At 37.9% G+C, this 26,112-nt stretch overlaps 1 protein-coding gene across 3 annotated transcripts in view; it reads left to right on the top strand.

The window, feature by feature from the left end:
* Tle4 (TLE family member 4, transcriptional corepressor) overlaps positions 1–26,112 on the top strand; it is a 150,010-nt gene that overhangs the window by 14,304 nt on the left and 109,594 nt on the right. For all 3 annotated transcript variants that reach the window (XM_021204294.1, XM_021204238.1, XM_021204230.1), the window contains exon 5: positions 20,403–20,465. In XM_021204294.1, the coding sequence (XP_021059953.1) occupies positions 20,403–20,465 (63 nt within the window). The remainder of the gene's footprint in view (positions 1–20,402; positions 20,466–26,112) is intronic.

Below are 26,112 nucleotides of genomic sequence, written 5' to 3'. Positions count from 1 at the left end.
GACCTTCGGAAGAGTGATCGGGTACTCTTACCCACTGAGCCATCTCACCAGCCACCAGTAAACTTACTTTTATGATGAGCAGAAAGACCTCTGCTAGGAGATCAGAGGTTGGAATATGTTATCCTAATTCTTTCACAAGTCTCTGAGTGGTTTTTAAAATGTAGAGTTGGATGTAGGGGGAGCTAGAAGTTAAGAATACTTGCTTATCTAATGTGCAAGCCTTGGGCTTCAGTTTTTTACCACCACAAACAAAAGTGAAAGGTAGAATTAGTGGATTATTTTCTATCATTACTTTTTTTAAGTTTTAAAAACTTTTATGTGAATGAGTATTTTGCCTGTTTGTATGACTGTGCACCATGTGCATGCAGTGCCCACAGAGGTGACCAGGGTGTCAGATCACTTTGAATAAGAGTTACAGATAGTTTGGAGCCATTATGTGGGTGCTAGGAATTAAATCTGGGTCCTCAGGAAGAGCAGCCAGTACTCTTAATTCCTGAGCCCGTATCTCCAGCTCCTTTTAATTTTCTGTTGTATGACACCAGTTCTGAAAGTTAAGGTTTAAGATAATGTTATGTAAAAAGAATTACAATTGTTTTATTTTTGTTTGCTTGTGCTTTTTTGGTAGAAACTCTGTCTGAGCAATGTTAGGATATTGTAGACAGTTACAATAATTTCTTTTGCCAGTGATTCATGATCTAGAATCATCTACTATAGTATGGACTATTTTGTTTAGCTTTGTTCCATGCCTTTTTTCTATGTCAAGAGTTGACTGTGTATAGCTAGAGAGATTTAGATGTACATAATTGATCATAAGTCCAGGTTGACTGAGTACCTCATGGGTATCAGGATGAAGGAGTTGATTTTGATGTCTTAATTTAATTTCCCCATTTTTAAGGGAGGGATCTAGGTATCCTCATTGTGCTTGAAACCTAGATAATAAAGGATGTGCAGCTGGTAGGTTGAAGGATTAGTACTCAGGTCCAGGAAATCTGGCTTCAGAGCTCAATTCTGAACCACTAGCAAGCCTGCATCTTAGGTGAACCTTTCCATGAGGCAAGTTTTTTATATTTTAAATGTACCTACCTTTAAATGTAGACTGCTGTTGTGCTCTGTATACAACTAGATTGAATATTATAAGTGATAAAGAATCTGATTTTTTTTAAAAAAATTTTTGTCAACAAGGGTGCTAAATTAGTGGATTTACCTATATCACGTTTTTTAAATTACAGATTCTATAGCTTGTTGTTTACCTGATGATCACAGGCTCTGGATATTCTTACTCATTTGAAATTGTGATTTCTAGTAAAAGCATAGTGTCTTTTTAACCACATGAGAATGGCTAGGTGACATCAGAACTTTTGAATTCCCTACCTGGAGTGGGGATGGGATGGAGATTCCTGGCACGATAATGTTTAATTGTAAGCTCTTCCCCAACCCAGGAAGAGAAAATTGGGACTCAAACAAAAGTTAGTTTAGGAGCTCCAGAGCAGGGGTCTCAAGCCAGGATATACTTGGTGGTACCCAGTGATACTTGAGGTTGCAGTGGCTTAGTTGTAGCACTGACTTCTAGTGGGTGAAGGCTGGATATTGTTGAGCATCTTGCAATGGGTGAAGGCTGGATATTGTTGAGCATCTTGCAGTGCATATGACAATCCCTACAACAAAGAGTATTCATCCTAAAATTTCAGTTGTGTCAGGGTTAAGAAATAGCTCTGGAGAGTAGAGTATTGTTAATTCTGTTGCATTTTTATGCTTGGGCGTATTATGACTTCTTTGAATAAAGAGATAACCCAAGAATCAGCCTTGAATGACTACTGAAGAGTCCTTCAAACTCTACTTGAGTCTTTTCTCCTCCCTTTCCAATGTAGAGTTGATGGGACTTTTATCAGGTTCTGAATGGAGACATTATATTACATGATCTTTTTGTAATCATTGTTTTCCTAAAGAAAGGAAGATAATAAAATCTTTTCAGGAGTAGAGATGTTTTACTTTTTGGCTTCTTGTTGGATTCTTGATTTCTTCCAAAAACAACTAGATTGGTTGTTATGTTGTTATTATGAAAGATGGAATATTTTTTTATTGACAGTACTGGATGGATCTTTAGAAGGCACTGGGATCATTATTACCAATTGCTAGGTAGGTTTTCAGAAGGATTGATTTTTCACTCATCCTATCAATTCTCCCTGGGACACCAGTCTGGGCAGTACCAAGATAAATATCGTCGATTGGACCAGCGGAGAATTCAGTAGACCCCTTTGCTTGATTTGCTCTAGCAGAGGGATCAGGACATATCTTGGTGCAGAATAGCTCTTCTGTTCATTCACTTAGGTTCTGTTTGGGGCAAAGTTTATTGTCCAGTCCTAGTGAGATGCAATAAAATCCTGAGTTTTCCAAGTAGCTAAAGTCTAAAACATAGCAAGTATTAACTTGACACAAAATAGAATTATCTGCAAGGAGAGAGCCTCAACTGAGAAAATGCTTCTATAGGATCTAGCTGTAGGACATTTCTTTTATAGTAATTGATGGGAAAAGGCCTGACCCATTGTGGGTGGTGCCATTCTTGGATTGGTGGTCCTGCATTCTATAAGAAGGTAGGCTGAACAAGTCATGATGAGCAAGCCAGTAAACAGCGCCCCCTCCACGACCTCTGCATTAGCTCCTGCCTCCAGGTTTCTGCTCTCACTGCTTTGATCATGAACTACTGTATATAACTGTAAATGAAATATCTCTTTCCTCTCCAAGTTGCTTTTGGTCGTAGTATTATATCACAGCAATAGTAACTGTAACTATGACACATAATCAGTGATCTTTAGAGTTTTGTGTTTGTTTTTGTGTTACTCTGGCTGTCCTGGAACTCAGAGATCCTCCTGCTTCTGCCTCCAGAAAATGTATGTGCCAGCAAGCTCCTGAGTTTTGTTTTGTCCTTTTTTTTTTTTTTNTTTTCTTTTTTTTTTTTTTCATCTTGTATTGTGCTGTGAATATGGAAGACTTTAAAGTTTGGGCTTGATGGACATGTTTAGAGTATAGCTTTTAAAGCATGTCTACCTTGATTAACCTAAATAATAATAATAATAATAATAATGATAATAAAAAAATTAATGCCCAGTAAAAAGTATCAAATTCATAGCTACTCTATTGTTTCACTTTGTTTTTGAGGCGGTTTTTGATAAAAGAAACCATGGTCTAAAAATTCCAAAATACTACCTCTTCTAGGTATAGAGTATAGAGCCAGTACTGTAGTGCTAATAGGAGTAGTAGATTTGGACAGAGCTGGGTTGGACAAAGTACATTTCTGTACAAAATCCACATTTCTAAGTGTTTGATATAGCTGGTCTGTGAAGGTTTTGCTTTACCTAGATTAAATTGGAATGGATAGAATTTTTTATACTTTAGGCAAGAGCTTGAAAGTTGTTTCGTGATGTGATTTAGTAAGATAATATCCCTGCCTTCAAATTATATTTCTAACTCCCCTGCTTTCTTTGGTATTTGGCATTCCATATTTTTGCTCTTTTCTTTTTGTTTGTTTGAGGCTCACTATTACATGTGGCTGTGCTGTACATCCTTCTGTATACTTCAGACCATCTCTCAATTACTTAAAATACATAATATAATGCAAGACCTATGTAAATAGTTGCTATATTGTATTTAGGGAGTACTCCAAAACCATCTTTATACTTACAAATTGACATAGTTAACTTCTTAAATCCAAGTATCTAGGATTAAATTTGTACAAGTTAAGATTGTAGCTTGAAAGCATAGCTTTGTGGGGTTACATCATTCCTTCATTGTGGAAGGGTTATTAGATAAGAAATTATTACAGTCCTGGGCACATCAGAGCTGTGATGGCTTTTATATTTTTATCAAAGAACAGTTACTTAAACTCATATTGCAACATAGGAACTGCTATGAAACCTTTGGAGTTATGAGAGGCAGAAGGTTTGCCTCCTCAAAAAATACCATCTTTTCTTTTGGCTCAGTGTAAACAGTACAGTGGAGACACTGTTGTGATAGAAACTGGAGAGTAGGGCATCTTTCTGGCTCTGGGGCTATTAAAGGTGCTGTTATAGGAGACAGATGAAGTTTAAGGAGGGAAGCCACTTAGGAAGGATAGAATGGGAAGGATTCTAAGCGGAGTCACAGAATCAAGAATTTTTTGTGCACACTGGGTTACAATTTCCAGTCTTGTTTAGTAGTAGACAAGAGAGTAGTAGGTGTTGGTTTAGGATGCCTTTATTAAAGGCCTCACATGCTAGAGTGCTTGGACATTAGAAGGAAACAGAGAGAAAATCAATAAAAACCCAGGATCACATCTGTTTTGTTGTTATACTCTTCTTTGGGTCCAAGAGCAAATATCAGTCAACGTTGAGTAAAACCATGTGGATAGACAGCACTGAGGAGGCTGTGTCTGAATTAAAGGAGCAGTAGGAGCAGCGGTGGGACTAGAAAGGAGGGAACCATGTCCATTAGGTCAGGGTTGTGGTAGTGCTTTGCAGAGGACCCAAAACACTACGGGGTGGGAGAAGTGTGGGGCATTAGCAGAGAGACATTGAATGGGGAAGAACTGATGTTGGGTGTATTGCAGTATGAATGCCTTGGGAAGAAGGTAGGGAGAAGGGAGGAATGGAGGGAGAGGAGGGAGTAAGGAAAAGAATGAATTTGTTTTTTCATTTCTCCTGGTGCTGAATCTATGCTTTTGTCAAGATGGATTCCACTGTTAGTGCCTGTATTCTATACCCAGACCGCAAGAGAGTTAGCCAGGCAATCCTTGTGGGTAGTGGTTTGGGGAACATTTACTTTTAAGGAAAACATTTGGCTGTTGGGTGACTTTATAAGCTTTTGTGAATCATTTAGTGTGATTGTTGCCATAATTTTTATATCGATAGGAATTTTGAGTAATTTTACTTTTAACTTCTTCCTCTTTGGAGATATTCTGAATATTAATATAGGTTCAAAATTCTCTAAATTATTTATTAGGCATTGAAGTATTTCAAATATTCTTTACTTTTTTTCAAAAGTCTTATATCCTTGACTCATGTTCCTGAATGTTAGTGATTCTTTTGTTGTGTTGTGAAGTTTAGTAAACATGAAACTTGAGTTAAATTTGCTTGAAGAACTTCTATGTTTCAAAAGAAATAATTATTTTTTCCATCATGTTCTTTTTGTTTTGTTTGTTTTTGTTTTTGGTTTTTGGAGACAGGGTTTCTCTGTATAGCCTTGGCTGCCCTGGAACTCACTTTGTAGACCAGGCTGGCCTCGAACTCAGAAATCCGCCTGGCTCTGCCTCCCAAGTGCTGGGATTAAAGGCATGCTCCACCATGCCTGGCTTTCCATCATGTTCTTGATGGGCTAAACACAGAAATTATAATAGGTATTTTAGTAAACATAATGTTTTTGTGTCTTTGTTTCCCTCAATATGGGGCATGTGTTACAGTACCTTTAGAAACTTCTTAAGCTTCTGCATTTGAATTGGAATAGCAGTGATAGTAAGAAAAGTTGAGTACACATGAAATTAGGAAGCCCAAAGAGAACATTTGGTAACCAAAATGCTGCTTGGTGGCCTGGCTTGAAGCTACAGATCTAGTCTAAAGGGGGACGGGTGTGGTTTTACTGCTGTCCCACAGTCAGTTGTAACCGGTCAGAAACATACATTGCTTTATAGGGTGTGAGATGTTTTCTTCAATGTGAGCACAGCTTTACATTGCCTGTCCTGCACTCATACAGCTGCTGGTAATTTAGTGTCATTTGAATGATCATCAACAAGAAGGTCAACGTGGTGGTAGAAACGTTTCCTTGGATGTGCTGCTTATGGCTTCTGTGCTTCTGAATGCTTTCTCCAAACACAGTAATGGCCTGTTTGTTTTCAGTCTGAGTTAGACTGAGCTCTTTAAAGATAAGGGTTAGGGGCTGGTGAGATGGCTCAGTGGTTAAGAGCGCTGACTGCTCATCCAAAGGTACTGAGTTCAAATCCCAGCAACCACATGGTGGCTCACAACCATCCATAACGAAATCTGATGCTCTCTTCTGGAGTGTCTGAAGACAGCTACAGTGTACTTACATATAGTAAATAAATAAATAAATATTAAAAAAAAAAAAAAGATAGGGGTTAGATGCTTTGTTTTGGGTATAGAAAGTAATATTAAAGGAAATGAAATACTAACAGAATTTCAGCAAGCTAAAGAAGTTACTGTGGACCAGGCAAAGGCTGAAGACTGGGACTGTGCTGTCTTCCTCTATACACTGGTTGATGAGGCCCTGTTCCTCAGTGAATTCAGATTCCAGTGTGAATACCCAAAATAAGTGTGTTTTTATTTCATTTTAAAGTATCAAAAAGTATATAATAAGGTAATTTGATAAAAATTACTTGAGAAAAGACTTGTTTGTATTGATTATGCACAGATATCTTTATCTTTTCACTGTTCCCTAAACAATGAAGTACAATTGCTACTCATAAAGCACTTGCCTTGCATTAGATATTTTAAGTACTATGGAGATGAGTTAGACTATACAGGAGGCTGTGCGTAGCTTAGATGTATGTGCTAGACCATTTTACATAAGGGACTTGAACGCCTGTGGTTTTTGGTACCCTTCAGGCACTTCACTGTGGACAGGCACCCTGGAGGTCCTAGAGGCAGTTTCCTATGGGTAGAACAGGGTTGTCAGGTACTTCTTTTCCCAGCCTCGGGGTCACTGCCCCAGCCTAGTAACTAGCAGGTAGATTGTTACATTGTTACAGAGAAGATGGTAGTTTTTCACTTTTCCCCTTTGCTTTGTTCACTGAGACACCCCACTCTAACCCATGACTTTCAAATACCTTTTTCATTGTGGTATATTGTCCAGATTGACCTCTACATTCTTAGCATCATTTTAGAGTAAGTAACCAAAAACTCATTTTGGAGAATTTATTAAATATATTAAGTTAAAAAATATATTTATATATTAAGCAAAAAATACCACTTTAGAAGTATATTTTATAGTATTCTGTAAGAAAATACTATTTATAATTTGTAGCTAAGCCCCAGACTAGTGGGCAAGATCTAGGAAGACCTCTAAATGACTATAGACTAGTGGTTCTCAACTTGTGGACTGTATATCAGAAACATTAAGATTAAAAACAGTAGCAAAAAAAAAAAAGTAATGAAGTAACAATGAAATAATTTTATGGTTGGGGTCACCACAACATGCATAGCTGTAGTAAAGGGTTGCAGCATTAGGAAGGTTGAGAAGCACTGCTCTAGGCCTTCACTTCCATAGTTCCCAGAGATGTTATAGCTATGGCCATTTAGCTCCTCTAAGCCAGGAAAGAAGGTAAGAAATGTTTTCTTTCTTGGAGCTGTATTGGAGAAGCTTGCTGACTTGGAGAAGCATCAACTAAACAGTTTGGGGATTAGGACTGTTACTGTGGAGTAGGGCTTACCCATGGTTTGTGGACTGGGGCAGCTCTGTGAACACTTGATAAAACTGGGCAACGATAAGGAGCTTGTACTGGAATATAAGTCAATACTTATCTTTTGTGGACAGTGCCTTTATCTTTAAAACAGAAAACAAGAGAGATCCACCCACCTGAATAAACAGTAATTGATTTACATCCTAGCCAAAATTGCTTTGTTGTCCTGCTGATTGGTGATAATCTGGGGGATGGACAACTTTTTAGAATTTGTAGTCAACCAAAAAATTTGTCAGAGTTATCTATAAGGTGAATATGAGTAAATATATGAGTGTAGACTGACTGAAATAAAGTGTGATTTTTTTTTTTTATTTTAAATTGTCATCCTAAATAATTTAAAAGCAAGTTAAGTAAAAGATTTGATCAAATTCTAGGTGGCATGGATATGCATAGCATTACCAAGAAAGACATTTGACATGTTCACAAGTTGGCAGCTCTGGTGGGCATTGCAGGTTGTCCTTCTGTGAATGTAAAACTTGTTTAAATTCTTCTAAGTCCTTATAAATTCTTTTAGAGGATTCTTCTTTCCCTTACTTTTTACCATGAACTCAAAAGAATGTTTCTATATAAATCTCACATAACTTTTATTCTGCAGTCTTAAATTTTAGGACCATGTCATCATCAAAGAAGCTTTAAAATCAATCCCAATTGTCTCTCCTACATCCATAAGCTGCTGTGCATAAATTATACTGCACCCAGAGCATGTATTTGTTTACTTAAAAAAACAGAAGAGAGATCCTTTGTCAGTAGCAGAATGTAAAGACCAAGAATGTCTTTTCTGGGTCATAGTGCACCGAAGTGGAGAGACAACAGATTTTCTGGGGCTGGTCTGTGACCTCACTCCTAGTCAATAGTGGAAGCACTGCCTGTCCTTTGTTTTACTGTACCAGTAAGTTTGACATCTCCTGCTTTAGATCTTTCTTTAGCTTCCTCTTGAGCCCTATAGTCCTTCCCCTGCCTGTGTTATAGTATAAATTTATTAAATGAGAATTGGAGCCCAGAGCTTCAATCAATACCTAACAATACAGCCACTTGTTTTGTTGTACTATCTAATCTCAGTTTTGTTCTAAAGTAACTGTTTACCTTAAAGATTCTTATTCATACCCAACCCACATAAATACTTCTGCCATCCATATCTGAGGCAGCACTCTCATTTGAAGCTGTGGACATGTTTGGAATCACTTGGGTGGTTTCTTAGTCATAGCTTCACTAGATTACTAATTAGAAAATAACCTGCAGATCTGGGAATTTTTAGCTGAAGATGTGTATTTACTGTGTTTTCAGAATGCTTATAGTCATCTGAGGCTGAATTGTTCCCATACTGTACTATAACTGTTCTCCAAAACAAAACCCTGACACAAACCTTTGATTTGTCTACCTTGATGTGTATCTGTATATCCAGACTTTTCTATTTCATAGGTTCCTTCTGTTGTCCAATCCAGTCCAGTCACACATGCTTCTCTCCATGCAATATGCCTTCTTGCCTTATGGTCAGTCTGGCTACCATAATTGTTCATTAGACTTTTGTGCTAGAGACTCTTTTGGTTTCTTGACTGTTTTTTTGTTTTTGGCTGGTAGCCTTTGCTGTCTCTGTATTTCTGGTACTGGGTCATGTTTAAGGGCAATGGAAATCCACCGGCATCTTCAGTATCATCTATTGATCTGTGGCTGATCTCATTTACTGTTAAGATGATGAGCCTTGTCTCCCTGTCTTTCTCTTGAGTGTCTCATAGATTGTTAAACCTAGCATGTTTTCAAATGTTGTGCTCTCCCACAAGCTTGCTTGACGTCCAGTGGGCCTATGAAAGGAACCTGTCTACCCAGTTTCTCCAGGCAGGACGTCTTCAGGGGAGGACAAGATCTCTGTCCTTACTCATTAGCCACACCACGTATCCAGGCCACAGGTTTTCTACAATCTACCCCCTGCTATTCCTGCATGCTCTCTTTCTCTTTCGCTATCTTTCTGATTATGATTTCTTGACCACTTTATTGTTCTTGTCTTAAAATAGGGATAAGAGTAAAACTCTTAAATTACTCTAAGCATTAAGTAGTAACATACTTTACACACAGGCTGTCCTTGATTGTCAGGATGGTTGGTGTGACCTGATGCAGCATTCCTTGCTACCATATTTAGAATCACTCAGTGGGAGTAAGGTAGTGTTTAAGTGGTCTCACCTGATGGGAACAGTGCTGTCCGCTAGGTTCTCTGAACTGCTTCTGTAGCCACATCTCGTACTGCCATAGCTTTTCCCGTGCTGTATATGCCCTGGGCTGGTGTGGTAGGGATCAGTGTATTTTTGTCTTTCAGGCTCACTTTATCTTGGTTCCTCAGTATAACATTCTTGCTTTAACCTTTGAGAAATTCTATCCATCTCATTTACTGTATTACAGGTTTTGTAAATCCCATCTGTTCTTCCATTCTTTTAGATGTAACATGGAACCTAGTATAGTAGTAGAAAATTATTAAAGATTGAGGTTTTACTGTTTCTTTCATATAAGGCATTTTTTCCCTACTATCCTTAACCCTTTTCCCCAGAGTGGGGAATTGAGCCCCAGGCTCTGCCTGTGATAGGCAAGTGAGCTAAATAAACTATTTAACCCAAGCTTTTATTTTATATCCTGGAATAGTGTATCATTATGTTGTCCAGGCTGGCTCTGAGCACATTCTGTTGTTTAGACAGACTTTGAACTTGTGGTGCCCCTCCTTCAGCCTCATTAGTACCTGAGATTACAGGCCTGTGCCACAAGCCCAGCATCTTGTGTTTATTTCTATTTGATCTTCTTCCTTGCTAAACCATAAACACCTCATGAGACCAGACCATTCTGCATTCACTAGACTGGGTGCCACAGCTGTTAGCTCAGGCGATAGCCAAAATCTGAAATCATATTGTTGCATTTCCTAAGTTAGAGGTGCTTTGAGAATTCATTCTGTTCTTATTCTAAAATTATCTTTCAATTTCCATCTTTCCTTTTGTAGTATGTTTTGTGTTTGTAATCTCTTTCCACAGCCATTCAAATGTAATCAGTGGCAAGAAGAGGGTTAGATCTCTAAAGACATTGAGATATCTTATGCTAGTAATTTGTCATCACTTTCCTAGAAATTGTCTCTGGTAGGTCTTTGTTACCTAACAAAATTCAAGCTCTGGAGTCTGGTGTTTAAGCCCTGCCATAGGACTGCTTCTGTATGTCTTCCCACTCACTGCCTTTTACCGCATGTATCCTGTGTTCAACATAATGGTATCAGTCCTGACTGTACATTAGAATAACACAAGGGACTTTAAAGTGGAACACTGATACCTGGGTCTTACTCTTGGAATTTCTGAGTTAATATGTCTGGGGTGAGCTCTGGTTTATGAAAGCACTGACTAGCTCTTTCATGGGGATATTGTCTGAGATCTTTTAGGGTTTCATAGTCAGGGACGTTTCAGTAGTATTGCTTTTTGTGTGCTTGATTCCAAAGATATTAAACTAATACTATTAAATGTGAGATTTTGAGATGTCTCATAAAGAAGAGAGGAGAGCTGTTTAATTTTGTTGATAGAGTGAGGTCATCTGGTCAGAGAACACTTTGCATGTATACTTGTTAATGACTTCTACAAGGTGTGATATGGAACCTGCTTTGGGAGATGATATTTTCAGACACATTTCAACTCTGAAATCACTTTTTTGTCCTCCTCTGACTCTCCTTTCCAAACCAGACTCACCCTTACCCCAGGATTCTATCTAAATTATCTTCTTCGTGGATACGTTTTTTTTTTTAATACTTGAAATTCCCTTTCGTATGTCCATGAACTTTTTTTTGTCACTTACCCCTGTGTGTTAAACTTAGAACAGCAGGGATTTTCTTGTTCTCTTCACTCTCTTCAGCACCTAAGAGTCCTGACAATAATAAGTAGAAAGTTAATAAATACTTGGAGAATGAATATCCAGGTAGTCATTTATTCATGGTTTAGGCTTTTACTAAGGTGCATGTATTTAAATGTCATAAGTTATATGCATGATGCAATTTAAAAGTAATTGAAGTACAGTCAGTGTCTGTGTCTGTGTCCATGGGTGCATTTATGTAGTCAAATGTCGACTCAGTGGATTTGGACGAAATGGGCCTGTTCTGAGCACATGCTTGTTTGTCTTCTTTCCTAAACAGTAAAGTGGATTAAAGGTATTTATGTCGCATCTACATTCTGTTTGGTGTTATAGACCTAGAAATGACTTAAAAACAGACGGGAAGGATATATGGGTTATTTTCAAATCCCTTGCCATTTTATGAATAATAACTTATTTTCAGATATGATATTTGTGGAGGATCAAAGCAAAAAACTCTCGTGGACACTGAAGGAGATGACTGCATTCTTTTTTTTTTTTTTTTTTTTAGGTTTTTTGAGTCAGGGTTTCTCTGTGTAGCCCTGGCTGTCCTGGAGCTCACTTTGTAGACCAGACTGGCCTGGAACTCAGAAATCCGCCTGCCTCTGCCTCCCGAGTGCTGGGATTAAAGGCATGAACCACCACCGCCTGGCTGAGATGACTGCATTCTTAAAGTAACTCAGATTATAGAAACACAAATAGATAACAATAGTTTCCTTTACTTTCCTCAACTTCCCTCATGGAGTATTAAAAGGAAATGAACAAACAAACAAACAAAAAAACAAGTAAAAGTTGCTAGATGTCAGACTACAGGCAACATTTGTGGGTTTTATGGTTATTGGGGCAAAGTGGAGCTTGGGTCTGTTGAATTGGACTTTCTTTCTGCTGCTTAATTTTTGGGCAAGTCTGTTCCAGATGGCTTCCCTCAAGGAAAAGGGGATTGATACCTCAGTGTGAGCTGTTGAAAGAAGCTTGGATGAGGAGTCAGTAAGTGATGGCTCCCTTTTTGTAGAATATACCACTCCAGCAAGATACAAAAGTTAGGCAAGGTATTTGTTTTCTCTTGGCAAAAATTTGTGATTATTAAAATATTGAGTAAGAATGTATTCAAAATCCCAGCACTCAGGAGGCAGAGGCAGGCAGATTTCTGAGTTCGAGGCGAGCCTGGTCTACAGAGTGAGTTCCAGGACAGCCAGGACTATACAGAGAAACCCTGTCTTGAAAAACAAACAAACAAACAAAACACAAAAAACAACAACAACAAAAAAAGAGTGTATTCAAACAAGTTTGTCAAGTAGATTGCTTGGGTACCAGAAACTAGAATTCCAAGTTGGTTTTCCTGATGCCCAGGGCTGATGGAACAATAAACACCGAAGCAGTTCTTGACTTTCTTAACAAGGCCCCTGTTCTCTGGAGGCATTGTTGTTAGTGCAGCTATGTCCATGGCTCCTTGGACCTCTCCCTCTCATGGTGTATTTTGAACAGGGTTTTAATAGGTACAAGGTGGGTGTGAATATACTGTAGCATGTGTAGTTCACATGATGCACTGCATATTGAATTAGTAACAGCGCTTTTACTGCCTATGAGCCCTGTGATGCTGCAGCATGACTAAGGCCTTTCTAAGATTGATTCTAAACAAACTGATTTATTCCAGGTACTTTTCCAGAATTTATTTTGAACTCTCCATACAAAGTGCTTTCCTAGTATAGCATTCTAGTGAGTGCTGAATGCCTAAGTCTCAGATGATCAGTAATCTGTTCTAAGCAATATTAGGAGACTAAGCTGCATCTGCATTGTTTCTAAATAATCTTTTAAATTACATATCCTGCCAAGAATTCAGAATAGAAACTTTAATCATTGACTCACCAGTCAGATGTTGTCCAGAATGAATTTGCATTTTTCCTTATTATCCAGCAAGAAGATATATGTTGCTTTTTGAGTGACTTGGCTTCCTAAATGTCAGAAAAGATAATGTGCTAGGAAGCCAAACAAACCAATTTTGAATGTGAGTAGATCTTCTAGATGGATAGTCATTTATGTTTGTTACATTGATGTAGCATAGCTCCTCCATAACAATTTTTGCCTGCTTACAAAAAAATTAGGAAATTCTAACCACTTGGTTTGGATTGTAATTCATTTACAAAATTACATTATTAAATGCCTTTTTGTACAAAATTACATTATTAAATGCCTTTTTGTACTCTAACCATATGGAAATGTCCTTGTTGATTACATAGCTGCCCTCATCAAGATCATGTACTTTAGGGCTGGTGAGATGGCTCAGCAGGTAAGAGCACCCGACTGCTCTTCCAAAGGTGCAGAGTTCAAATCCCAGCAACCACATGGTGGCTCACAACCATCCTTAACAAGATCTGACTCCCTCTNAAAAAAAAAAAAAAACATAATATTTTATGGCCTTCAAGCTCAACCTAAAGTCGAACTGCTAAGGTCTTTCCTTAAATACTCAGACTTGACAAGAAAAAAAAAAAAAAATAAAAAAAAAAAAAAAAATTTAAAAAAAAAAAAAAAAAAAAAAAAAAAAAAGATCATGTACTTTAAAAATTTGCTATTACAGGGTAGAATGTTACCCAAGAGGGGCTTTCCCTTCTCTGAGGGGGGGGGGCATTTCAGAGGGAGGGACTGGTAGGAGATGAGGGTGTGTGATTGAGTTGTAAAGTGACTAAATAAATTAATGAAAAAAAAATCCTGAAAATAATTTGCTATTCTGCTTGAGGTCTGCGTGTTCTATGAACCGTCCGTGTCTCTCAGCATCATCTTGGTCTGCTTTATACCAAGATTTATACTCTGTCTGCTTTATACCAAGATTATACTCTGTCTGCTTTATACCAAGATTCCCAGGCAGTTGGTCAACAGATTAAGACACAAGGCTGAAATGGGTCAGTGAGTACGAGAAGAGAGATTCTGTTGTGCAGTCATTGGAGTAAGAGGGTATTTTATGGACTGAGGTGAGAAATGAATCCTAGGACCCTGGTGATGGCGGTTTTGGGTAGCAGGATCAGCAAGTTCAGGCTTAAGGAAGAGTCCCTGTCTCTTTCCTTGTAGTACCTTCTGTGCCAGCTGCCAGGGCTGTGAGTCACCTGCCCAGGCTGGCTAATTCAGCACTATAGCACTATAGGTTAAGAATAAATCACAGCTTTGATTTTTGATACACTGGGTGATCATCACCATGAGAAAACATTCAAAGGACTGAAAAGATGTTTTTCAGTGATGGCTTTAAATAGTTGAAATTTCAACTATATTCAACAGCAGAGGGAGGATGAAGACAGTAGAAAGGCTGTGCTACTGTTGGAAGGAAGAGAGGAAAAGAAACGTTCAGGAGTACAGGCACGGAGGGAGATCTAGTGGAAAAAAAAAAGGTGATGGCAAGAAGAAAACAGATAAAAAGTGCTAACCTAACAAAGTATTGTCTTTTGTTTTGAAACCTGATTTCATCTGCAAATGTCTTGGGCATGTGTGCCTTGTGGCCTGTGGTCTCCAAGTTTGACATGCCTGGATGTGACCAAGAAGAAATGACCAAATCATCTGGCATGGCTTCTGTCTGCTTTCATGGGTTTTACAGTGTAGGGATTGTTAATGAGATCTTGTTAAGGACTACAAGTTGGTTTTATTTTATTTACTCCTACATTCAAAATTCTTCACTTTTGGTTATTTCTCACTTTGTTTTGGTCATATCAGTCCTGTTGGAGAAAAAACTGAGGTAAATTATTTCCATTTGTTATCACAAGGAATATCTGTCTCTGTGCCTAGGTATGAAAATGTGTAATTGTAAATTAGCATTCAAAGGCCCCAGTATATTTATGGAAAGAAAAGAAAGTAGCTGACAGTACTTGCTGTGACCCTGGCAGAGAAGTGTTAAGGAGAGAAGCATTTCAGAGCTTGCTGAGCACAGCCAATCAGGTTCTTGACTAGCTCCACCCTGTACTATGAAAGCTCAGGTTAAGTCAGCAGAGAAGTAAAATTTCCTTGCTACCTTCTGCTGATAGCTGACTTTTCTCTCTCATCCTTCTTTCTGTATTTCCTGCCCTTCCTCTTGAAGCTGCTGAGCATAACTGATAATATTAGTTACATTGTTTTTTTCAGACTTGAAAACTGCAGTGATTTGACCTTGTATGAGTGAGTGAATGTCAGGCACATGGATCATTAATCTTTCCTGTATAATACAGCATTCTCTGGATCCCTCTTAAAGCTAGAATAGTATTAAATATAATATCAAAAGTCAACTAGTATGGTAATAGGAGACTACCCAAGGTTTTCTTTAAAGGGATACTTTCAGAATGTGTAGAGGTGAGAGGGAGCAGCACAGTTTATTCATTGTAGAAAGTTCTCATAAGACACATAGGCGTAGACTGAAATAGGGACTCTGTGCCTCCCTTGAGGATATTGTGCTGCATCTTGCTGTGTGAGCACCACCAATAGTACAATGTATCTTGTTAGTCCAAAGAAATGGTGGTACTTGAAAGTGTTCAATTAACCAAGTTGTACAGTGGCACTTGATAGTTCGCCTTATCATGCATTAAAATGGCATACAAGTGAGTTCAAAACATGAGCCAGGATAACATTGTTAGTGATGCCATTGATAGAGACTTTGTTTCAGTGTAAGTCACTGAGGGATATGTGGAGAAGTAAAAAAAGAAAAAAATTGTGTGATATTGTTCAATATAAGATACATTGAATATCAACAGACAGTTCCTCTTAATGAAGAAAGTAAAATGGGCAGCATTTAAAAATAGTCTTAGCCTGTTCTACATAGTAAGTTCCAGGACAGCCAGGGGTAAGTAGAGAGACCCTGTCTCAGAAAACCAAAATAGGTTTACAAAATCAAACAGCTTTATTACTTTGCAAAAAGTTTTTTTTTCTATGATATAGGATAGTTAATAAGTTTTTCAACTTGTCTTGTGTCTGAATTGAAATAGAGTGATTTGAGATTTTCCCCTGTATTCTCACCCTTCATTATTGACTGGTAAAACCTCTCTTCTGTTCTTCATCGCTTCGAGTCAAGGCATTTTTCATTAAGTGGCTTTTTTTGTTGTTACTTTTTTCTAAGGTATTTTGCCAAAACCAAATGGCTTTTTTTTTTTTTTTTTTTGCGTAGGGATGACTGCCATATTTATTGATTCTTTTTGTTTGTTTGTTTTTTGGGAATATGATACAAAGGTAGAAAATAGTATAGTGGTGAATTGAGGGTAGGAAAATATGTTCAACTTTTTTTTTTTAATTTGAAGGGAATTTTTTGTGTAGGGGGGACTGATATGTGTATGCACATATGTGTGCATGTGCCAGTGTTCAGAATAGGGTGTCTGATCTCTTTAAACTGGAGATAACAGGTCTTTGTCACCTGCCAGATATAGTGCTAGGAATGAAACTCTGGTCCCCTGTAACAGCAGCAAGTAGGCCTAAGGGCTGAATGATTGCTTTAGCCCCATCAACTACTTTTCTTAAATGTATACCTTTATGGCTAGAAAAGATGTAATAGAAGTGTCAAATGTTAATGTATTTGTCAAAGTATGAGGGGTTTTTTTTTTTTTTTTTACTTTTGGACATGAACAATTGTCCTTTTATTAGGACTATTAAAACTGATTTGGAGTATTGTGGGTGTTAAAGGCAGTAGTTTAGCAGTGCCCATAAACCATCAAAGGCAATAATACCACCACGTAATTCTAACAACGAACAGTATTTCAGCATCTTTGCTCTTTGCCTGTTTCAATAGGGTATCTGTGAATGCATTGCTCAGGGATGCGTGACCCACATCACCTATAAATTTGATTGGAAGCCAAAGAACTGGCATAGGCTGATGGATAGCAGATTAGAGTCCTGATTAACCATGTGATTCGAAGACTGGAAATATATTGTCTAAGCCAGATTCATCAGATGCAATCAGAATTTCAAGTGGTCAAATGCAATTCAAATGTGTATTGTGGCTTTTCCTCCTCAGTTGTCTTTTTCCTTCTTTCCCCAAAGCTGAAAAATACTTCTTTGATGAATCTGCTTCTTACCCTAAAGCTGTCTGTCTGTTATTCATCAGAAAGCAGGTCGCAGTTCAGTGAGCAGAAGAAAAGATTTTAATAGAAGCTGTGCCAAGGGCTGTAATGCATCATTTTAGGGCCCTAATTACATTACAATGACAAATATCAATGGTGACAACAGCAATAACCTACATCCTTTAATGGCTGTGCTAGAAAAGGAGTTTGGGCTCCACGCCATTAGATTAGACTCAGTTTCAAAACATCGGCCATTAGAAGTGTGTGTCCACAGTATTACTGGTTGATCGCTGAAGCCCAGTGGAAAGGCCTGAAAATAAATGATGCCTCCCCAAAGCTTGGTCCTGTGGGACAAAAGAGGTGAAATTAGATGACCATGGAAGCAGCAGTGTTTCCGAGGCAACTTTAGCTTTCAAAGTGAGGAATGGCCTGCTTAATTGTACGAAATCACAGAGACATACCCCACCCCCTTGCTGCCAATTAGCCTGTCCAAGAAAATCTATTGGCATGACAGCATAAAGAAATTAAGAAGTCTTTTAAACAAAAGGAGACCTTTAAAGAAAAAGTTTGAAGATTTTACTCTATTTCTGTTGGTATGTAGGTTAATATACATAATTTTTAGTACTAAAACTTGTTCTTTTTATTTTGGCGGGTTTTGTTTGTTTTTTGTTTTTGCCTTAAGTAGGTACTCAGACTTTAAATAGCTTATTAAAAGCACCAAATACCTCTTTATTTTTATTTTTATTTTACCAGACGACTGAATTTCTTTAGTAGTTTTTACTGCCTACATTATGTAGGCAAATTAAAGAACTCAGTTTTCCTACATGCCCACATATTTTTTTTCAACCCTCCTAGCAAGGGACTATTTTATTTATGTAAACAACATAATGAGGAAAATATGCTTGGCAGATGGTTCTAAGCACAAGAATCATCAGTTTGGTCTGCCCCAAAGTCTCATTATCTTTTATTTCTATCCCCACCTCTCCATACAAAAAGCCTAACTACCAGTGTCTTTGAGGCACTGAGCATTCAGCCTTCTGAATTCTATTCTGCTTTCTTAACTTACCTTAGAATTTAACTCCATCACCTCTGTGGAATGTTCATCCAGGTGGAGAGGGCCTTGGTGGTTCCCATTGCAGCCTTTCATGGTGGTTTAAGCATTCTTAAAGGATGGCTAAATGATCCATGGGGCCAGGGCAGTAAATTAAATCAGGTCAACACAGTGGAGTCTCAGTCATTGCTGCTTACTGGTACTGGGCTTTGTCTCATTAGGAAACCTGGCTGGAATGGGAAGCCAAGCCAACACTGGGAACTTCGTTGTAAATTGTGTGTGTGTGTGTGTGTGTGTGTGTGTGTGTGTGTGTGTGTGTGTGTTTTCTGATGACTTTTTTTTGTTGTTGTTGTTTTTTTGTTTTTTTGTTTTTTTGTGTTTTTTTTTTGGTTTTTGGAGACAGGGTTTCTCTGTGTAGCCCTGACTGTCCTGGAACTCACTCTGTAGACCAGGCTGGCCTCGAGAACTCAGAAATCCACCTGCCTCTGCCTCCCAAGTGCTGGGATTAAAGGCATGCGCCACCACCGCCCGGCTTCTGATGAAGTTTTAAGGTGCTAGTATTTAAGAAATTGCATACTTACAAAGTTAAAAGGGCTGTAGTATAAAGAAGGAAGACTAGATTGCACAAGCACTGTTGCTGTTGTGTGACTTAGCAAGAAAAAGCACATTTGTGTGCTTCCATAAAATGAACTGATTCTGCGTGATATTTATTTTAAGAATGTCTCAGGAACATTAATTGCGTTGCATTTTCAGTCTTTTAAAATCTCTCTCTCTTTTTTTTTTTTAAGTCACTGAGATTTTGCTGGTTTTTCTTTTTTTTTTTTTAAGATTTATTTATTTATTATATGTAAGTACACTGTAGCTGTCTTCAGACATTCCAGAAGAGGTAGTCAGATCTCATTATGGATGGTTGTGAGCCACCATATGGTTGCTGGGATTTGAACTCCGGACCTTCAGAAGAGCAGTCGGGTGCTCTTACCCACTGAGCCATCTCACCAGCCCATCTTTTAAAATCTCTTAATCTCTTAACCCTTTTCACCACCACATCATTAGAATATGAACAATTTTTTATTGTATATATGTACATATATTAAAAACTATGTTTATCACAAGATATATAATATGCCATCTGAAGATGCAAATTAAGGTGAACATCAGTAAAGCTCTGATTAAAGAAAACATGTAACATCACATTTTCCTTTTATTGTTTTAAAAAACCTTCAGTTCCAAGGTAGGAGAATTGTGTGCATTGTTCCTGTATTTCCAAAAAAGAATAATTTCTGTGGTCTAACTTTGTTTAAAACCTCTCCAGGTTGCTCTATGCTGAATGTTGACCTTAGCATGCTCTAAACTGTACACTGAAAAACCCTGGCTGACAGAAACCTTTACTGTTTGAAAGTATCCTATTATTCAGCAACTATTAATTATATCAGTTTACTTGATTGCTGCCCCCTTTTGTTGGTTTCAGGAGATTGGGAACTAAGTATAAAACCACCGTAGTGTCTATAAGTAAAGGCTGCCTGGTGCAGCTGCACATGCCTAAGATTTAAGCATTCTAAAGGATGAGGCATTGAGCTGGTTAAGTTCAAGGTTTGCTTGAACTTAAGAGAGGGTAAGGGAGTAAGATATTTCTATACAACAATCATTTGGTTATGGAAACAGTTGAGATATGTAGAGAATAAAAATGTGTGTTATCCCATTAAATAAAGACTTGGGGTTTTATGAGAACAGCAGTAGATTGGGCAAGGGTCCCTCCTGCTGAAGGCTTTTGAAAACTGGTTTCTAGTCATGGAGATTAAATTCATTTTTTATTACTCTGGTGCTTGAAGATTAAATTTTAAGATGAATGCTGTTTAATAAATCCTGCTGTTAATGTGACTCTGTTGTCATTGCCTCCCTTAATGGGCTTGCTGAGAAGGTAGTTTCCCTCTTCCTTAGATGTTGCCAGCCAGAGTACAAAGTGCCTTTTAATATCATCCGGTTAATATTTTGGGAATCTATAACCATCTGACTATTTTCTTATATTGTGATTCTCTCGTTTTTGCAGGCAGAGATTGTTAAACGACTAAATGCTATCTGTGCACAGGTCATCCCTTTCCTGTCCCAAGAGGTAAGATTGTAGATCTGATGGCTAGGAGTTGTGGCATTGTATTGATTTTGCAGACAAGGGATTGTAGACCCAATCCTGGTCTTGTCATTTTCTTGATGTTCATATTTCACATTTCTAAAATGTAATGTTCTCATTTCAACTTCTGAACCTTATTAATGTTTACTGTGATGTAATTTAAATGTCTTTATTAATGGGATATTTTATATTAAGTAAAATTTAATTATTTAACTATTTTACTGTCATCTTTCAAACTCGTGTTGCTCAGCATTATACCTGTTTGTTATAATGCTATCTAATCATAGTTACTGTAAAACTACCAGCAAGACAAGATCTTGATCTATATATCTGTCACTGAGCATTGAGACTCAGTAAGAGATGTACCATATAGGAAGGCTTCACCTAGTGGATAAACTAATGGGACTTTTGCTGCTGCTTTGAAAAAGTTATTTCTCGTTGCCAGATTAATTCTTTATGTTGACTATGGATTTAGAAAAGACATCTAAGGTAAATCCAGTGTACTCATTTCTTTTTGATAGGGGCCTTTTTATGTGGCCAATTTCTGGCATATGGCTCACTAGTTTTGCTTTGTTCATTGTCAAAAATTCATGCAGGTTAGAAGGAAGGTCTGTCTTGCTAGTGTTTGGTGGTTTCCTTTGTCTCCCCTCTTCCTTTACTTTGTTTATTTGCTTGGTTTGGGTAGGTAGAATACTATTAAGAATACTGGAAAAGGATGGTTTTGCTTTTAGATTATTGAATCTTTTATTTGCTCTCAATCCTTTATCAGCTGTAAGAAGGAAGAACTATTTCTAACGTCTTGTGGCAACAATACTTACTTGGTACTTTCATTTTAGGCAGAGAAGACACCTTCCTCCCACTCTTTTTACTGTGTTCTGTCATTGCTTTTCAGAACAGCTGTTCACAAACTTGTCTAACAGTGGCATGGGCTGGGTTAGGCACAAACTAATATTCTGAATTAGTATATGCATTACAAAAATGTGTTTTCTATCTGACTTATGTTGTCCAAACCTGGATTCGTTTTGAGTAGCTATTATGTTGAAGAAGGAGACACTCTTATTCACAAACTTTGCTCCTGTCTAATTCACAAGCTGGGTTTTTTTTTTTTTCTTTTCCTTTAGTTGGAACCACTGAACCTCATTATCCTCATTTATCTATTTTTACTTTGTATTTGCCCGTTACTGGATTAGGTGTGTTTTGACTCAGAGTGTCATGGGACATATTTGCATTTCTTTCTTCCTTCCCTTCTTTCTTCCTTATTTTACAATATATTTTTCTTTATTAATATCTGTGTGTGTGTGTGTGTGTGTGTGTGTGTGTGTGTGTGTGTGTGTGTGTGTGTGGTGTGCTTGCTTGCTTACTATGTATGTGTCTGGTGCTGACAGAAGCCAGAAGAAGGCAGTAGATCCCCCAGAATGGAGTTACAGATGGTTATAAGCCAATCATTGAGTGCTGGAAAACAGAACCAAGTTCCTCCGCCCCTGAAGCAGGTGTTTGTAACATTCAGCCCTCTCTCTAGTCTGTATTTTCATTTCTTTTTGTTGGCCTCACCTACACTAGTGAGTGGTTCTTACTTGGAGAAGTTCTACTTGTGACAGTAGAAAGCTGTAACCAGACTGGGGTGTGACACTTAAAGGTGGCAGAAAAAAGCTACAATTATTACTAGGGGTGCTGTTAGTCTTTGGGCCTAAGCAGGCGCAGACTGCTGTATGCAATTACTAGGACAGGTTTGCCCCCATAGCATTTCCAAAGAGTCTGGATTATTGTTAGAAGTGGAAGGTGGTCTTGAGGGTACTGATAAGGTATTTTCCCACTTGAATCATATTGTTTGTGTGAGCAGGGCCAGTAGGAACAGAATGTGAAATGGTAGCAGGGCTAAGTAAGAGTGGACTGGAATTAATTGATGAGGATGTTGTACCCTATAGAAGAAAACCATGGGGAAGCATTAGCAACTCCTTTTTTTTCTGCTCTGGGCTGAGAGGGTAGACATCATTCTTTTAACATTTAACTCTTTGCTTTCCTAAGGTTTGACAGGTTCTTCATTTTGGTCTTTGGTATACATTATGAGCCTACATCATAGTTTCCTAAATTCTAATGCTGTGTATATCTTCTTTTACTCTTTCTCATTTCCTAAGCTGGAGTATGTCTCTTAAAATTTAAGCCACAAATATGTATATTCTTATTGTTTCAGGATTGCATTTATGTTTAAGGTTGAGTACAGCCTGACTTGTTTCTTTGGGGTATTGTGTAAGCAGACGCCTCACTTTTTCCCTGAGGACAGATGGACCTTAATCTGGAGGGCGGGGAGGAGGCAGGTTATTAGAGAAAGAAGGATTCTATTTCCTGTCTTTTCAGAAGCAGGAAAACTACTCTTGCATGGAGAAGGGCATCACTTAGTGCCAGGACTGAGGTTCTTAATCTGATCTTTTAAAACCAGCTCTCTGTGGGACAGTGTCACTGCCAGAAAGGCAGCTGTGGCATTAGCATTTATTTTTAAATGTTTTTTTTTATTTAAAAATTAAATGGTTCTATCTGGAGAAGGAGAGGAGGGAAAGGTAGAGAGGGAGGGTGTGCGTGTGTGTGTGTGTGTGTGTGTGTTAGTTCTCTGGAGACTAGAACATAAGCTAAAGGACAGTGGTTGGAGGTGTTTTGAGCATCTGAAAGTGGATTCTGGAATCTGACAGGAACAATAGATAAATTTATATTCGTGTAGACTTTCTGCCTTTAATTTATTAGCTTTGTATGTTGATTGGCTTTGCTTGTGTATAGTTTATTTTTTCCAAACTTAGAAAAATTAGTAGTAAATTATAATTATTTAATAAATTGGGTTTTAACTGTAAATTATCTTTTTCTTTAAGTCAAGTTTTAGCTCAAATATACTTAAGGTTGATCTACAGTTTTAAAGTGACAGAAAAATATTTTTATAATATAATTCACTATAACATTAAAAACTAGAGCCAACACATACAGCTACGACTAAAGTTCTAGGCATTAGACAAAGATAGTGCCATCTTTTGCTGTTAAAAGTAAGTAACAGAGTAACTATTACTTAGATTTTAGAATTTCACAGGATCCCTAATACTACGGTTTAGAAATCATGAACCCTCATCTGTCTGAACCTTACACACACACACACACACACACACACACACACACACACACACACACACACACACACGTTTTTTGGCTGTTTCTTACCAGTATTCTACTCTATGATTTTTGTTCTCGTAAGATATAGCTTCTGGTAATACCTTCATTCTCTCTCATGTTATATCTCATTTTCAGGTAATGAATTTACAAGATACTAAGCTGGCAGTTTCTAAAGACAACAGCAGCTAGCTTTTGGACCAGAATTGAGTCCTGGCTTCCCAGCTACAAATCACATGGCTTTGTCTAAGCCAACACAAGTGTGACTGTTAGCAAGTACTTTGCCTCTTTCAGCCTTAGTTTACTTATCTGTGTGAAGGGCCTTTGTACCTGGGCAGTTAGTATACACACTTCCCATGTAGTCATGTGGCTCTGGCTACAATGGTTTCAGAAGATGGGGCTATAAGTTCTCTTGGGGGAAGACCTAGAACTGCTTCTAAGTCCTTTTGAATCACTGAATTTTGGAAGCATGTGAATTGGTTATTATTATTTCTAATGTCCTTCCTATAAGTTAAAACTAAGCCTAAAGAGTCTGAGCTAGCTGGACATCCTGTTATTTTTTTTGAGCAATTTCAGGATTATACCTATAGACCCTTAGTCCTTCTGTTCCTCAGTCACACTGAATGATGACATTAAATGTCTTGATGTGTGTTGTCCCACCTCAAAACCACCTCCCCTTTTCAGGAGCTTGCAATATCTATCTGTCTGTCTGTCTGTCTGTCTGTCTGTCTGTCTGTCTGTCTGCCTGTCTGTCTATCTATCAATCAACTGTCTTCAGAGACACCAGAAGAAGGCATCAGATCCCATTACGAGCCACCGTGTGGTTGCTAGGAGTTGAACTCAGGACCTCTGGAAGAGCAGTATACCACTGAGCCATCTCTCCAGCCCCAGCTTGCATCTTTTAAGGCCACTATGATGTGAATTGAAATCTGTGTAATAATGTTGCATATTGGAAAGAGAGGCAACATTTTTGCTAATGTGGAATCAAATCAAAGCGCTTAATTGATTTGTGCTATCTCTGTAAGCCTCCAGTGTTCCTGTCTAATGAGGAGAATAACTCTGTCTTAAAATGTATATTGTATGTATGGAAATAGCATCTGCTATAGTAAGTGCCCAGTTCCTCCTCTCCTAGTGTTCTTTCAAGAAATGGAATCTGAATCCTAAGACATTTGGCAAGGAAGATAAACCTGGGAAGAGTTGAAGGTACTATTTCAGAAGAGCTGGCAGTGCAATTTTTAGGCCTTACTAGTCTAGCAGTAGGCAGTCAGTTCTGCAAACACTAGCTTTCAAAAGGAAACAAGTATTTACTTATATATATGTCATTATTTTGACTTACTAATTTTAAGGTATTAATGTGTAGCCAATTTGGGAACAGTTGTGGGTTTGGTTCTTTTTATTTTCCTATAAGGGTTATTTTGAGTCCATCAGCATATTCTTGATGGTAATCAATCAAGTGTTCTAAGACCTTTGAGAATTTCAGACTCCTAATAGGCTGTAGGTTTATAATATTATAATTGAAATACTCTTCTCAGTGAACAGTATTTTGCAGAGACTTGCACTGATAACAAGGAGCAGAGGTTGCCATAAGAGACAGATTATGTGAGAAGTGGCAATGTGATATGAACCTGAGCTCATCCCAACTCAGGACCAGAATTTTATATTCTTTGTGGTATTGAGCAGAATCCTTGGGTTTGTAAGGCTGCAGTTCCCAGGTTTCTGAACTAAGCTCCAGGGCTACCTGCATCATAGGGCTTATTACTAAAAATTGGTGATAATGTAAAATTGGTGGATATTTGGCTATTTTAACAGCGCAACTTACCTAGCTAATTTATTTATTAAAAAAGCTTATTCTTCTCAGGCAATAGTTGTTTTATAAGAAAATTTTGGCAACTTCAGGAGGCTATAAATTTTGCTCTCCATGTTCATTATCTCTTGTCCTATCTATAGAAATGGGAAAGGATGAAGAATACTTTCCGTTTAAAAGGCAGAATGTGGAAGATGCTCATTTTTACAATGTTTTTGCAGTGTCCCAGATCTAGTTACTGTCCTTAGGTAGCTCTAAGGAGACTTTGAAGTGGAATCTTACATAGCCACCTAAAACTTACAGTAAGGTAAAAGAAGAGGGATATAAGGATGGTTTTTAGATACAGTGCTATGCATAAAATGAAAATAATGGCTATTTTTGATATTATATGGTATTATGCTATCATGTGGTATATGTTTCTATAATAAATACTCTATCTGACCATATTCTATCTGACCATATACTTAGCAAAACACATTTTAATTGATAACTTAATATATAAAATAATGTCTAGTTTTTGCTATAAAAATTATACATCCAGCTGGGCATGGTGGTGGCGCATGCCTTTAATCCCAGCACTCGGGAGGCAGAGGCAGGCGGATTTCTGAGTTCGAGGTCAGCCTGGTCTACAAAGTGAGTTCCAGAACAGCCAGGGCTATACAGAGAAACCCTGTCTCTAAA

This window comes from Mus pahari, chromosome 1, assembly GCF_900095145.1.
Source record: "Mus pahari chromosome 1, PAHARI_EIJ_v1.1, whole genome shotgun sequence".
Taxonomy (NCBI): domain Eukaryota; kingdom Metazoa; phylum Chordata; class Mammalia; order Rodentia; family Muridae; genus Mus; species Mus pahari.
The sequence above is the reverse complement of the archived record's forward strand: the minus strand, read 5'-3'. Positions and strand labels throughout refer to the sequence as shown.